Below are 14,776 nucleotides of genomic sequence, written 5' to 3' on the forward strand. Positions count from 1 at the left end.
ATCCTTGCCCGGTCGCATCCGTCTAGTAATGGAATTATGCTGCTGCGGATGAAGCCTATTGACGATAATGATGTTCAGCACTTTCCTGGACAAAATAGTGCAGTGCGTTGTGCTATTTCATTCGGGATTTTATGCTGGATCTGTTTCGGGAGGCTCCAAACTGTGACCCATTGACGCAGATGTGAATGTGGCATTATCAGCAATAAACTGTTATAGAGGTTGTAGCAGATTTTGAAGTTATTCCCTATCCATAGAATTTGCAATAACTTTCAGATTGGTGGGGGTCTTACTTTTGAGACCCCCGCCAATTTTGAGATCTGGGGCCCCATGTTCCCTGTCTTCCTCACTATGGGGTGACAGCCGAGATACCTGAACGGCACTCGCTCGGGTATTTCAGTCAGCCTCAATTAAATAAATGAAGCGCTGACCAAAGCTCCATTCTCAGCGACGTCACTGCAGGGGAAGAAGCAATCCCCGTAGTCGCCGGAGAGCGGGACACGGGAGTACTGTTCTCCAGATCAGTAGCCGTCTCAGCCGTGAGACCCCCACCGATCTGCATGGGATCCCCTATCCTATGAATAAGATATAACTTCAAATTCCGGTACAACTCCTTTCAATGCACGTTGTTCTGATGATTTAATATGATTTTCAGCCCGATCTGAAAAATACCATCATATGGAAACGGAGGAGGAAGATGATACTAATGATGAGGATTTCAGTATGGAAATTAGACAGTTTTCCTCATGCTCACATAGGTTCTCTAAAGTGAGTATATCTACTTTTAATATGTTGCTTTTACTATTTATGGGACAAGGTACAAAATATAAGGACATTCAAGGAATTCTGCGTTTATCATAAACCCTTTTGATAAACTTGGTTGTTTTAACTGATAAAAGTTAATATATTACTAAAGCGCTTATATGAAATAAACATAGTTGCTTTTTTTAATCAAAAACCGTATCTGGCTATGAGATGCAGTACCAGACACAGCTACTGGACCAGAGTGGCACACTTTTTTTTAAATAGAAGAAAGCAGCAACCTACTTCTAATTGGTAGAGAAAAGATATTGCTTGTCCAATCTGGTGAACCTTGAGGCTTTAACGTATGATACAAGATGTTTAGCTTGGGATATCATTAGAATAAATGTTGTATGTATTGTCGTTCCTACCCGTATTATCTTTATTTTCATGTGTTGTAGGTATTCAGCAGCATTGACCAGATGATGCAGAACAAAATGGAGGAAAAGGATGATACCAGCGAGAAGTCAAAGAGCCTGAATTTACCTCCAGTGGAATCCCTCAGCTGGAGCTCAGAGTACTCAGAGATGTGAGTAGGATATAGAGCTATTAGGATATGTTCCCATCGGTTGGAAATGTTACAGAATTAGCTGCAGAATACTGCCTGCATTTCCAGTACAAGCATTGTGGGAGAGGTGTGATGCTCCTGCAGTCATACCGTGACTGGCGGGAGACCTAGAGCCTTTGCCTAAATAGTGTGTGCACTTGGAGATAAGCCATGACTATTCTAAGTGCTATTTGGAACACTTTGGGTCAGGCTGCAAAAACCTTCCATAATTAACTGATATTACCTAGGGAAAATGTAGGTGGCTACACATTTCCGGGGGAAATTTAGTACTGCATAGAATCTGGCTAATAAAGCAGGCAATCACTAGCAGGAAACCCTCCCTATGAGGGCTCGTTCACACGAGCGCTGTTTGCGCACATTAGAGGTGCACGCCGATCGTGCTTCTATAAGAACCAATGGTTTCCTATAGAACCATTCAGATGCGCTGAATCGTCATACCTAACGAGGATAGGACATGCGAGTGCAAGCTCGCATCTAAGGTCCATGTTGCAAGAAATGATAGGACCTGACCTATCTTTGGTGCGTGCTTTCCATAGACTTCTATGGGAGCTGGAAACCACGCACCTCGGATCGTGTAAATGGACTAATTCAAATAGCTGGAATTCGCCCGTTCATGCGATCTTTAGTGCAGTATAGGCGTGATCTTTTCACGTGCCTGTACTGCTTGCCCACAGTACTCCTGTGAACAAGCCCTGAGACATATGGGCAGAGATAGTGTCTACTTGAAAAGACTCTTAAGAATTGGAAACTCCAGTGCCAATTACTGATTGATAACACTGGGTAGATTGTCTTACGTTTTTAAGGACACGTGCAAATTATGACTGGTAATTATTAGGGAATTATAGGACCAGTGTTTCACCACACAGCTCAGCTACATGCACGTCACACACACAGCACTGCTACATACATTGTTCATCCCATACGACAGGTATCAGAAGCAGCACAGCACAGCACTGGAGAAAGACCTGTTTTGACGTCACTGTAATGCTCCGCCTCTGATCACATGGCACTGACTCTCATCCCAAGTGAATGACTTATATGCTCCACCCTTGATCACATGACTGTGATGTCATCAAAGGTCCTGCATCATTGTGCAAATTACGGCCAGACTACAAACCCCCTGTGGCCTCAATTGCTATGGAATACTAACGAACACCTAGCCAGACAGCAGCCGTGTGCGTACAGCACCTGTGATGATGTCACCATCATGTGATCAGGGGCGGAGCATGAAAGTCACTCACAAACCACTCACTCACGCACAGACGGACAGGTCATTGTTAGCAGTTTGATTAGGGGTTACTTTAGAATTTCAAGTCCTTTAAGGCCTTTGTACTTGGAATTACAGTTCCCTTCTACTGGCTGTGACGACTGATAATTTATACATTCCCAATACATTAGGTAGAGGAACTTGTCGGGCCTAAGACTTATGAAATTGTGAAGCAATAAAGCACAGGTCATAAAGTCCTATAAAAGAGGAAATAAAGCCATGTTCATGTGGAAGTAAGGGTAGGTTACAGATCCTCTTTTGGTTTATATGAAACTGAATAAAGAGATGTATTTCAGCTCTGAATATTAGAACAAAACCTTTCATGTCTTCTCATCAAGGATCTATTTCTTGACTCCATGGGATCTTGTCTAAGATGCTGTTCTGCTTGAACTAGAAGCAGAGAAGCATGAAGTTGGGTCGCATAAGTAATGAAACAGTTTGCTTGTATCTATAGATTGCAAGTCATGGCAATCATGAAAGGTTTGATATTATATGCCTTTTTCAATCCCTACTTAGCCTTTTCTTGTAGGCTATGATACTAAGGGCTCACACGGGCAATATGGTGGCTGTGTAATATGCAGTCCCAAAGCCCATTGATTTATATTGGGCCATTCAGACATGCGCATGCCAAAAATGCAGCATGTCCTATTTTGTCCCTAATACACATTAGTCAGCTGACTCATTTAATGTATATCCCCACCTTTAGTGACCAGAGGACTCGAGCTTACAGGTGTTGTCCAGATGTGGAATATTTTTTTAAATGCTTGCAAATGTGTTAAAACGATAGAAGAAGCAATACTCACCTGGCAATCCAGTAATGCAGCTCCCATGATCCTCCCGGTCTTGACCACTGCAGCCGATCAGAGGCCATAGTGGTCACGTGCTGTTCTTCAGCCTCTGATTGCAGTTCTTAAGCCAGGACCGAAGAGGACAATGGAAATTGTAGCTGTGGATTGCTGGAATAAACAGGTAAATGGTATTTCTTTTGTTGTTTTCACACATTTGCAGCCAATTTTAAAAATCATTCCACAGTTGGATAACCGCGTTCTTTGGGGCAAACAATAGAATTAGACTCCTGATCCCGATTTCCCCTGATGGCAAATGTTGAAGGGTGATCTGATGCTCGCCATAGCAGTATGACTGTTTGCAGGCTCCTCTTATTACACCCCCCCCCCCTTTCCTGAAAGCTCATGCTCCAATAATGATTCTCCATAATGATGGTCATGCGGTTGTCAAATCTTCTCATTTTTCTATGTGCCCTCTGTTACTTTGTAGAAAGGAAAACCCCTGCTAACACAGAGTTGGTCATGGAGGCAAGACTCTCATTTCCCTTCCTCTGTTCCATTATGGAACAGAAGGACGTAAATAAAACTGTAAGCGAATCTGTCAGAATTTCACATCCCACTAGCACCTTACCGAACCCATTGACTAATTGTGTTCCACCATTTTACTGGAGAAAATGGCAGTTTTGCTGTGTTATTTTTTTCTGACATTTATAATGGAACCTCTGGATGGATCAAGCTGATGGAAATAGTAACAGCGTCCCTTTCGCTCTTTTGCTATGGTCTATTTAATTGGATACATTTAGGACTTGGTTTAGTTTTGATACCCAATGTCAAAGACCATCATGGAAAGCATTGTCAGAATGAGAAGTTGAATGCAGCCATCGCACTCTCTTGGCCATTGTTCTGAAGATGTGAGTTCAAGCATCTAGTTTGTGTTACAAGTAGATAACATGAATGCGTATAAGGGCAGAGAGACTGCGCTCTGGTCAGAGAAGTCACAATTTGTTTTCATTGACCAAACAGGCAACAACTTTCTCTATCAACATCTTCTGAAACTGAAAGTCTCAAGCAACGACTCAATACCAACCTCCTTCCAAAGTTTGCTATCTCGTCTGACCTAGAGCGAGATGATTCCGGTGCTGGGGAGTCCCAGGAAGGAGAGAAGTCTGTTGTTGTATCAGAAGATTCTCCTCAGGATGATCCCGACCTCTCCACACCGGTCAGCATCAGCAGCTCCACAGTGTCAGGTGTGTATTGGGCAAAGTTACCACTAATCACTAAATATGTTGGGAATGTGTAGTTCTTGCTCCGAAGTACAAAAAACCCAGTTGTATTATTGTTAATTGATTTCGGAGGCAAAAGTCTCTCATTATGTCTTTAGAACATGTGCCCTTGAGTTCTGACCATCCGTTAAAGAAATTGTCCAGTTTTATGTAAAGAGAGCTTGATCATCACCTCTCACCATCTCAAGATATCTACTTATTTATATTCTGAAGCTAAAACCCATCCTGGCCTAGCCCTGCTCACACGGCGGATGGGGTTCTTACAATGTATCAGCAGAAGTAAGAATTCTCAACCTGTTGTCCAGGACAGGATTTAGAAGGTAGGCAATTCTTACAAGGAATCGCCTACACCAAGGGTGCAAAAAATGTTTGAGGGCCACTCTGTTTGATTGAATTATTCCCAAGGGCCTCAATAAAACTTAAAGGGGTCTTACCATCTGAGACATTTATGGCATGTTCAATGTATATGCCATAAATAAGTGCAGGTTCCACCAACCCCCACCTATCAAGTGAATGTGGGTTCCCTTCACCACTTTTGGCACTCCAGAATGGAGGAGGCCATACATGCATGTGGTTCTGCACCATTAGGACTTGCACGTCTGTTTGCTACTGCCCGAAATGAAAACTATATGTAAGTAGTCACTAGATACAAGGATGTCTGTGTCAACATGGTTGCGGGCTACTTTTGCCCCGCAACCACAGGTTGTGCACCCCTGACCTGCACTGATATATTATTTATTTGCTTCCATTCGCTGACTTTAAACAAGTCTTGAAGGTAGTGATTAGACTTTATTTACATAAGTTTGGACACTTTCAGGTATATGAATAAGCCACACTTTTTAACTAGGAAGTGACCTATTCACCTACATTTGGGCTGATGTACATGGACAAAGTAAGTGTGTTCTACCTCTTTGGTGCTCCAATCAGGCAGCTGGATTTCATCTCCTGTTACATGACTAAGATTGTGACCACACGTACGAAGGCCTGTTTAAAAGTACTTTTACATGGGCCAACTATCAATCAAAAAGTCGCTCAAATGACTGATTTTGACCTACAGTTGTCTCGTGTAAATGAGGGACCGGACAGCGTACTGAGCGAGAAGTTTCTCATTAGTCGCCAGACCCTTTGTTTTAGCCCATTAAAACTAAGCAACTACCATCTCGCTCAATATAAACAGGCAGTCATTCTCTTCTCGCTGCCTGCCTCCATTCACTGTGAAGAGACAGTTGTTCAAAGATGATCTCCAGCACGCTTCGTCTCGATTCACTGAATGACTATCAATCCTTTGTGAAAGCACAGGAGTAATAGTCGTCCCCGTTTAAAAGTACCCTCTAGACAACAATTGTGACACTTTGGGTCTAACTTGATAGTATTTATTGCTACTGTAATTGTGAATATGACTTTGTGGACAGTATATAGTGTTTGAATTGATTTATATTAGGCTGAGAAAACAAAATTCAGCACAAATCGGCATTTGTGTAAATAAGGACCTCCCCTTCCAATAAAGGCATTGTACTTGATAAAAGTTTGCATCATTAATAATGAACGTTTTTATTCAGTAGTGGACTCTCATTGAAGGGAACCTATCAGTCCCCACAGCACCATAAACTAAGTTATGGTGCTGTTTTATGAACTAAGTTAAGGTTCTGTTAAGGGACATGACATGGAGCCACTTGATTTATTTTTTATACTCTCCTGCTCCTGCAAAGTTTGAGTGGCGCTGGAAAATCTGACTCTCTTCAGAATCCTGTGCATGTGCTTCTCCCATAGACGTGTATAGGAGAGCGCGCGCATGGGACTCTGAAAAGAGTCAGATTTTCCAGCGCCACACAAACTTTGAAGGGCGACAGCACTGGATCGCGGGAGCAGGCGAGTATAAAAAATACATCACCTGGTTCCCTGTCATGTTCCCCAACAGCACCATTATGTAGTTCATAAAACAGCACCATAACCTAGTTTTATGGTGCTGGGGGACGTGACAGGGACCCTTAAATGAATTATTTTATGCATTCTCACTTATGTGAAATGAAAATTGTGTTGTACTTATTTCATCTTTTGTTTTAATGAAGATACTGTAACATTGTAAGTGCACAAAAAAAACGAAGAAAAAACTACTCACAGAGGCAAATATTAAAATCACATGGTGTATGCAGCTACTGACAAATCACCCAGGTCATCTTTAATAAGAAATGTTCCCAGAATGGTTTCTGTACTTCGCTATGTGATACGGATATAGTCAAGTTTAACCTGACTGTGATAACTTCTTGCAACAAGTTACCTTATCCTAAAGGGCACCTGTTATCAACTTTGAGACACATGAACTACATTATGGGGCTCAAAGGTGAGGGAACGGATAGTCCGGGTAGCTGAGTTTCATACCCACCGGGCGCTGTGTCGCTGCAAAATTGGCTTGCTCGCACAACGTGACTTTTTTCAACTGACTCTGTATGCATGCTCTCACATTCATCTCTGTGAAGAACATGCACATAGAGCTGGTTGACAAGAGTCAAGCTGGGTGCATGCGCCAACTTCGTGGGGACACCGCGCTGGAACGGGGTGCCCAGTGAGTATGAAACACAGCACCCTGGACTCCGCATTTTGAGGCCCATAAGGTAGTTTGTGGGGCTCAAAGGCCATGACAGGGTTCCCTTTAAGCCACGCAAAAGCTATTATCTTAACACGACAAAATCCATTGTAAATCAATCTTAGTGGTTTCCAGGACTTTACTATTGATAACCTGTCCTCAGGATAGGTCATCAATAGTTGCCCATTGCTCGGGACCGCCAGCAATCAGCTGGTACTCACTGACAGCTCCATATGCATTACAGCGGCCCAAGTTGGTAATTACAGACTGAGCGCCCATTAATTCATTGGGAGCTGTGTTTGCAATTACCTACTTGGGCTTTTGCATTGCAGATGGAGCTGTGAGCTTCTGGTTTGGTCCCCATTGATATCTGCCCCTGAATCAGCTGATTCCTATGTTCTTGAATGGCGGTCCCCAGCAATCAACTATTGATGACTTATCCTGTGGATAGGTCACCAATAGGGATGAGCGAGTATACTCGCTAATGCACTACTCGCTCGAGTAATGTGCCTTAGCCGAGTATCTCCCTGCTCGTCCCGAATGCTTCGGGGGCTGCCGCAGCTGACAGGTGAGTTGGGGCAGAGCGGGCGGGAGAGAGGGAGAGACAGATCTCCCCTCCGTTCCTCCCTGCTCTCCCCCGCAGCTCCCCGCCCCACGGCGGCACCCGAATCTTTCGGGACGAGCGGGGAGATACTCGGCTAAGGCACATTACTTGAGTGAGTAGTGCCTTAGCGAGTATACTCTCTCATCCCTAGTCACCAATAGTAAAGTCCTAGATAACCCCCTTATTATGTTAAGAGGCAAGTTAAATTTGGCTGCATCTATACCTGTTCTTAAAGGGGTTTTCCATGGCAAATGCTATTGATGACTTATGCTCAGGATAGTATACATAAAAATGGTTTAAACAGCAGCACAAACCTTTTCCACTGAGCTCAGTAAGGTGATGGGTATGCAAAGCCCCTAGGATCATGAGCCAGTGATCCAAGTTAAATCCAGAGAAAAGCTACATTTCGACAAAGTTGACAAAGACTTCCTGGGGAGTCGAAACGTAGCTTGTGTGTCTGTTTTGGAGGAATAAAGTGCATCTACGGATATTCATTTGCACCAACTTTTGCTGCCCTTTCTTCAATTTTTTTTCTGGATTTATCCTCAGGATAGGTCATCAATATTTGATCGGCTGGGGTCCGTCGCTTAGTTCCCTGACCGATCAGCTGAGCGGGTGCATGCTGTCAGCGCCGCAAATACACAGAGCTCAGAGCAGAAGCAGCAGAAGTCTCCTCACTGACGTCTGTGTAGTGGCCGGCGCTTGTAACTACAGGCACAGCTCGCGTTGAAATCAATGAGAGCCATGCCTGCAGTTACAAGCGCCGGCCACTACACGGAGATCGGCGCGGAGGCTTTGCGGCTTTGACAGCATGTGCTGGCTCTGTTGATCGGTCAGGGTTCCGAGCTGAACAAGTACTGATGACCTATCCTGAGTATAGGTCATCAATAGCATTCTCCCTGGAAAATCTCTTTAAATTTGCATTATTTGCATGCTTACTTTGTACTAATACATCAATTAAAAATGCCAAAAAAGAAATTGCTGCAAGATTTCAAGATAAAATGTGCTCATCTGTATTCATTTGTTTCTAATAAAAGCTGTGATAAAATTGGAGGAGTGCAAAAAAAAAGGCTGGAATCTTGATCAAGTGAAGCATATTCATGTTATCTTGAAATTAGTCTTGCGGCATTTGCCTTTTTTGGTATTTTTAAACTTATTTAGATGCTTTTGAACCTTTTTGAGTATTTGGAGAAAACTGTAACATTTTTCACTGTAACTGTAATCACTTTAAAGAATATTTATGTTTAGTCAATCCTTATAGAACATAAGGTCCATTTCTAATAGTACTTATCTGGGTAGAGATGTAGTTGTCTTTTGTGGCAAGAAGCCGTATCACCAGGGGTTTATCTTACGGTACTTTTACACAGGATGGTTGTTGGTCCTGCACTTTCACACAGGAGCAATAGTGGTTCAGTCAATGAAGGCAGAGCACGCCGGCGATCTCGTCCAGCCTCCTATCTTCATTCACTGTGAACAGGCAGTTGTTCAAAGGTGAACAACTGCCTGTTCACATTGAGTGAGAAGTCGCTTTTTCATTGAGCTAAAACAAAGTGACTGGTGACTATTAATCGTTTTCTTGCTCAGTAGGCAGTTGAGTGCTGCATTTGCAAGCTTAAAATTGCTTATTTGAATGACTTTTTGGCCCATAGTTGGCCCATGTAAAAGTACCCTTAAAGGGATTGTTGAAACATACTCTCCCATCTGTTCTAACATTGGGCATGGAGATACCCAACTGCACCCTGGGTGGTTGGGTTGCCAAGGCAACTGTACCATGCCCAGCAAGTATTAATTTGAATAGGACCTGTGCTCTATCCACAGTGGGCCTAGAACAATTGCCTTTACAACCTAACTGCCAAGTAAGCAATTACATTTCTATGCTCAATGTTCGATCAGATGGGAGAGAATGCTGGGACAGCTACTTTAATATTGCTTTACAGCAGTAAAGGTCCAATACGCAAAAGGCCAGTCCTCCTTATCATGGTTGCATGTTGAGGACGGTGGGACTCAAAATAGCAGTCAGAATGGATGGGAGTTCATGGCACCATCTTGAAACTAATGCTTTTCAGGATACTCTGTAGAAAAGTTTGTAGTATGCATTCAGCATACATGGTGAGCACAAAAACAGTCCTAGATTTCCAACAGATATAGAATGAAATCATGGACTGTTTTTGTGCTTCCCCTGTTTGTTTTGCATAGGGACCAATGACCCCTATGGTTATAGCCACTTAGATTCTTTCAATACAAATCTGTTCAGTTCTTGGAAGAGTTAAGACAACCATTCTGGCCTTTCAGTGTGTGTCTGGTATTTCTTGTAAATCTGTAGGATGGATTTTGGTCCTTCCCATAAAATGTCGACATTGTGTGCATCCCATAGCCACTCCTATGTCTGTAAAGTTTAATTGTATGAAAGCATTGAAGATCAGCTCCCAGTGTAATTAATCCCTGCAGCCCATTCCCCGTATCTGTTCATTTCACATATGTCTGGATAGTAGGAATAGAGTTTAGCTATTGAGCTGTGGTTGTTATAATATTTCTGTCCTTTCTTCCTTGAACAGTGAGTAGTTTTTCAGAACATTTAGATCAGATAAATGGAAGGAGCGAGAGCGTGGACAGCACAGATAATTCCTCAAAGCTCTCCAATGAAACCGCTTCTCATATGGCTCGACAGCGATTAGAAAACACAGAAAAACAGAAATTGTCTGGGAAAGTGACTAAGTCCATCTCTGCTAGTGCTCTGTCTCTCATGATCCCTGGAGGTAGTGCTATACAAACCCTAAGCATGAAATCTTGTGACTTTGCATGTCCTTCTCTCACCATCTGCCATCCATTTATTGCTTAATGCATACTTCTATTGTATTGACAGTCAACTAGGTGGAATTTTATGTTTATGGTGCTGGGAAGGAAGGGGATGTTATCGAGAATTGCAAGTGTACTTCATTTTCTTTTAAGCCTCTCTTCCTTTCCAACCAATCTTTTAAGGAGTACAAAGTTTTAGAATAACAACCTAGATAAATTATTTAACTAAAAAAAAAAATGGCCCAACCAATTTCAGATCTGTATGGAGATTCCTGGGAACTATTGCATATTTTATATCCCTGATATAAGGACTCTATTTCCAGGCCTGTGTTGATTTTTTTTAACTGTTAAGGTCTTTAGGTGCTAAAATGCCCACTAGGGTCAAGTTCCCCTACAGTCCGCTATTTTTATTTTTTTTTGCCTCCTTCACTGTAGTGAAATGTTGGAGGGAAACTGAAGCTGGAACTGATCCCATAGTTTTTTATGGGATAGTAGAATGGATCCATACAGCATTTTTCTATCCGGATATAGATGCGGGATTGGTGCAAGAAGTGCGCTGAAATGGCTTCAGTTATGTCCAGCTCTAGCATGAAAACACTGGCCAGACACAACTGACGAATGGGAATCCAGTCAAAGGCTTCATTCACATGAGCGTATATAGGCCCCGTTTTCATGGCCGGCCAATATATGCTACCCATCTGATGCTTTGGTTTTCAATGCCTCAGTTCAGATAGCCATTTTTGCGGTGCGTAAAACCGCCACCTGGAAAAGATAGCGCATGCAGTGCGCATTCCGGTCGTCCGTTTTTACACCGGCCTGAAAAGATAGTTCTGGAACTATCTTCCAGCCGGGAAAAAAAGGCAGCCAGTCCCATAGACTCCAGCCATGAAAGCTGCCAAAAAAAGGAAGGTGGCAGGGAGTTCAGCAGTGTCTCTGCTAAACTCCCTCCCCCTCTCCACCCCTTGCTGGCTGTTGGCAAAAGGAGGGGGCGAGAGTTTAGAAAACTAGCTCCCGCTCCATCCCAACCCGTCCGATTGCAGACAGTTGACATGGGCGGTGAGGGAGAAAGAGTTTAGCAGAGCTTTGCCGACGACGATATTCTGGGTGCGGCGTATACATGCTGCACTCGGCCATCTGAATGGGCGCATGAATGGGATATGCAGCCGTGACTTGCTCATGGCTGCCTCTCGTTCATTCGATTTTCGGTCACGCTGTGGCCGTAACACGGCCGGACGAAAATCGCAATGCCAGTGTGAAAGAGCCCTAAGGCTCTGCCAACAGCAATAATTATTCCTGTTCTTTTACATAGGAATGAGCATCACTAACGAATGGAGGCGGGGCAGCTGGGGATCGTTCCACCCGCCCGCTTCCATTCACAGTAAGCAGGCAGTCATTCATAAGAGAACAACTTCCTATTTTAATGGAACACTACGTTGTCCAGTTTTCTGCATGCGGAAACTTAACGACGAATGAGAAGTGAATGAGTTCTCGTTTGTCATTCAATCGCTGCATGCATTTACGCTGAAGGATAATCGTTCAGATTCTCGCTGGATCATGGGATTATAATTTTTCTATGTAAAAGCACCTTAAGATATTGTCACAATCTAAAGTATCACTGTTAATTGATGGTTTTCTTTTCTTGGGGGTTGTAGCTTAAAATTTAGGACTTATCCCTACTCAACAGAATCCTTATCCTCCCTCATTTTCCCTAGTCCTTCTAGTTCTTGTGTCCCACTTTTCACAGCACTGATTTAACATTTATGTCCTCTAAAAATAATCACCTCCACATTAAAATCCAATTTTAGACTAAATTAGAGCTTTAATCATGTGAATTGCTCATTCAGGTCGTCCATGAGCCATCTTTATAGATGTATCCAATAAGTTGCTGTTTCTATCACTCTTTTTTTTATGATGCTGGGTAATGTTTTCTCTGAAACGTAACCTTTTTGTCCAATTAAATGGAATTTTGACTAATTGCAGTAAGGAAAAACAAACTAGATGATTGTTTATTTCTCATCACTAGTAATTAATTATTACAATTTTTAGAAAGAACCCGGTTCACTATACAAAGATTAGTGATTCTGTATTTAACATTAACAGTTAAGCATTAGTTGGTACCAACTTAGAGCATATAAATTCAGAAGAATATAACATTTAGATGTAGTCGAGTGCTGTGTGGGCTGGGAGGAAATATAGGGTACAAGTGTTATATGACTTCCACATGACGTTTTTACACCCAGCGCCACTTCCGTCTTGGGTTTTCATCCTCTATGCATATAGGGATAGAACCGTAGTGTTTAATATGTGACACAGAGACCTCCTTGGTTTCCATTTCACAAAGTTTCCGTCCGGTTTTGTTAGCTGGATAGAAAAGTGCTGAGGGCAACACTTTGCGATCCCGGTCTCTGCCGACAGCGGACGTCAGGTGACCTCTGCAGCCAATCAGAGGCCACAATGTCACTGTTCTGAACTCCTGGCATCATGATGCCAAGTGAACGGTTGATGACACTCTGGCTTTCAATTGCCTGCAGTGGTCACTCGAATTCCACTGTCAGCAGAGACTGGAAGAATTGTAGGAGTCGGTACACCCTTTCCCCAGGGGAGAATATAGGTTAGTGTCCTTTTATAGCACAGACCGTGGTTATAAATAATTATGATTTTTTTTTTTTAACTGACCCCCCTTTTAAATACTGTTTTTGTTTAAAAAAGTATTTTTCACCAAGTTCAAGGGTTGTATGTATGCAAGTTTAAGTTACCACTAACAATTAAAAAATCCTTACTGCCCTTCAGCGTTACTGCTATATACGAGTCACAGGCTTCAAGCTTTTGTGTTGGCGTAGTGAAAATAGTGTAGTTACTTCTTGAATTTAACATGAATTGTCCTTTTTTTTCTATGTATATTGTGGAAAGGAAGAAATAAGTTAATATTGTCCATTTTTAGGCTTTGGACCCCATTTTGCTACAGTGGTGGTCAATCTTTCTTTGCTTCAGTTATCACTTTTGCGCACCATGTAGTATACACCTACTGGACTCTCACTGTTTACATAGTCTTTTTCCATAGTTGATTTAGGAGAGGGCTCTTCTGTAAAAAAAATATTGTAAAAAAAAATAGCTTCTGTGTTCCTCACAAACAAGATCTGTTTAATCTTGTCTTTATTCCAACATCCTTTCCTTCCCGCTATAGCTGTCATTACCTGCGAGTAGTAGAGAGATCTATCACGTACCTGTGAACAGAGACTCCATTGTATTAATAGTTTGTGGTTTAGGAGTTGTTGTGAATCTTATGTGACTTGCATGATAGAAGAGACTGGCGGTATAGGAACAGGCACATTGCTGCTATACAAATGTTTGAGGTATTTTGCTATGTTAAATAGTTCTCTATCATTATGTGACTTATTGATTTAATCAAGTTACCCCCAGTCAGTTTTGTCATTAGCGGTTTACAGATTCATCTAAATGCATTCTTGCCTGCTGTTTATGGGCTTCACAATTAAGACATGTGGGTAATTTTCGTAATTAGTATTAGCAAAGTAGATCAGTCTGAACGGTTTTAGAAAATAGTACTGCCATTCCAGGGTGCTTCATACAATATTTGATTTGTCTGGAATTATAGTTTGGGAAGATCATTAGGATTCAGCGATGGGTTTGAGATTTGAAAGGGTAAAAGGCCAGCCATTTTGATGTCACTCCATGATCTATTTCTTGGATGGTGTGTATCTGTCATTGAACTGCTTGAGATGGCTGCTTACTTTTTCATCCATTGCTTGGCTGTATGTTCATGAAATAAATTGTACCTCAGCAAATATGATATTCATTATTACTGTTTTTGATTGTAGATGTCTACAGTGTGTCTCCTCTTGGAAGTCCAGTATCCCCCCTCTCCTTGTCCTCGGACCCATCTTCTAGAGATTCCTCTCCCAGCCGGGAATCTTCTCTCTCATCCTTTAGTCCAAGGCAACCGATCATCATTCAAAGCTCTGGCAAAAAGTTTGGTTTCACTCTCCAAGCAATTAGGGTGTTTGTAGGGGACAGTGATATTTACACCGTGCACCATATTGTCTGGGTAAGGCTTGGCTAAGGTTTTATGGTCA

At 42.4% G+C, this 14,776-nt stretch overlaps 1 protein-coding gene across 5 annotated transcripts in view; it reads left to right on the plus strand.

Annotated features, from left to right (window-relative positions):
• The window catches only part of MAST4 (microtubule associated serine/threonine kinase family member 4), a 513,577-nt gene that overhangs the window by 488,242 nt on the left and 10,559 nt on the right, over window positions 1-14,776 (plus strand). For 3 of the 5 annotated variants that reach the window (XM_066602813.1, XM_066602816.1, XM_066602815.1), the window contains 5 exons: window positions 653-765; window positions 1,200-1,327; window positions 4,442-4,665; window positions 10,445-10,645; window positions 14,522-14,748. In XM_066602813.1, the coding sequence (XP_066458910.1) occupies window positions 653-765; window positions 1,200-1,327; window positions 4,442-4,665; window positions 10,445-10,645; window positions 14,522-14,748 (893 nt within the window). The remainder of the gene's footprint in view (window positions 1-652; window positions 766-1,199; window positions 1,328-4,441; window positions 4,666-10,444; window positions 10,646-14,521; window positions 14,749-14,776) is intronic. The other 2 variants (XM_066602814.1, XM_066602817.1) reach the window with 1 other exon arrangement.

The sequence above is a fragment of the Eleutherodactylus coqui genome, chromosome 5 (assembly GCF_035609145.1).
Source record: "Eleutherodactylus coqui strain aEleCoq1 chromosome 5, aEleCoq1.hap1, whole genome shotgun sequence".
Lineage (NCBI taxonomy): Eukaryota > Metazoa > Chordata > Amphibia > Anura > Eleutherodactylidae > Eleutherodactylus > Eleutherodactylus coqui.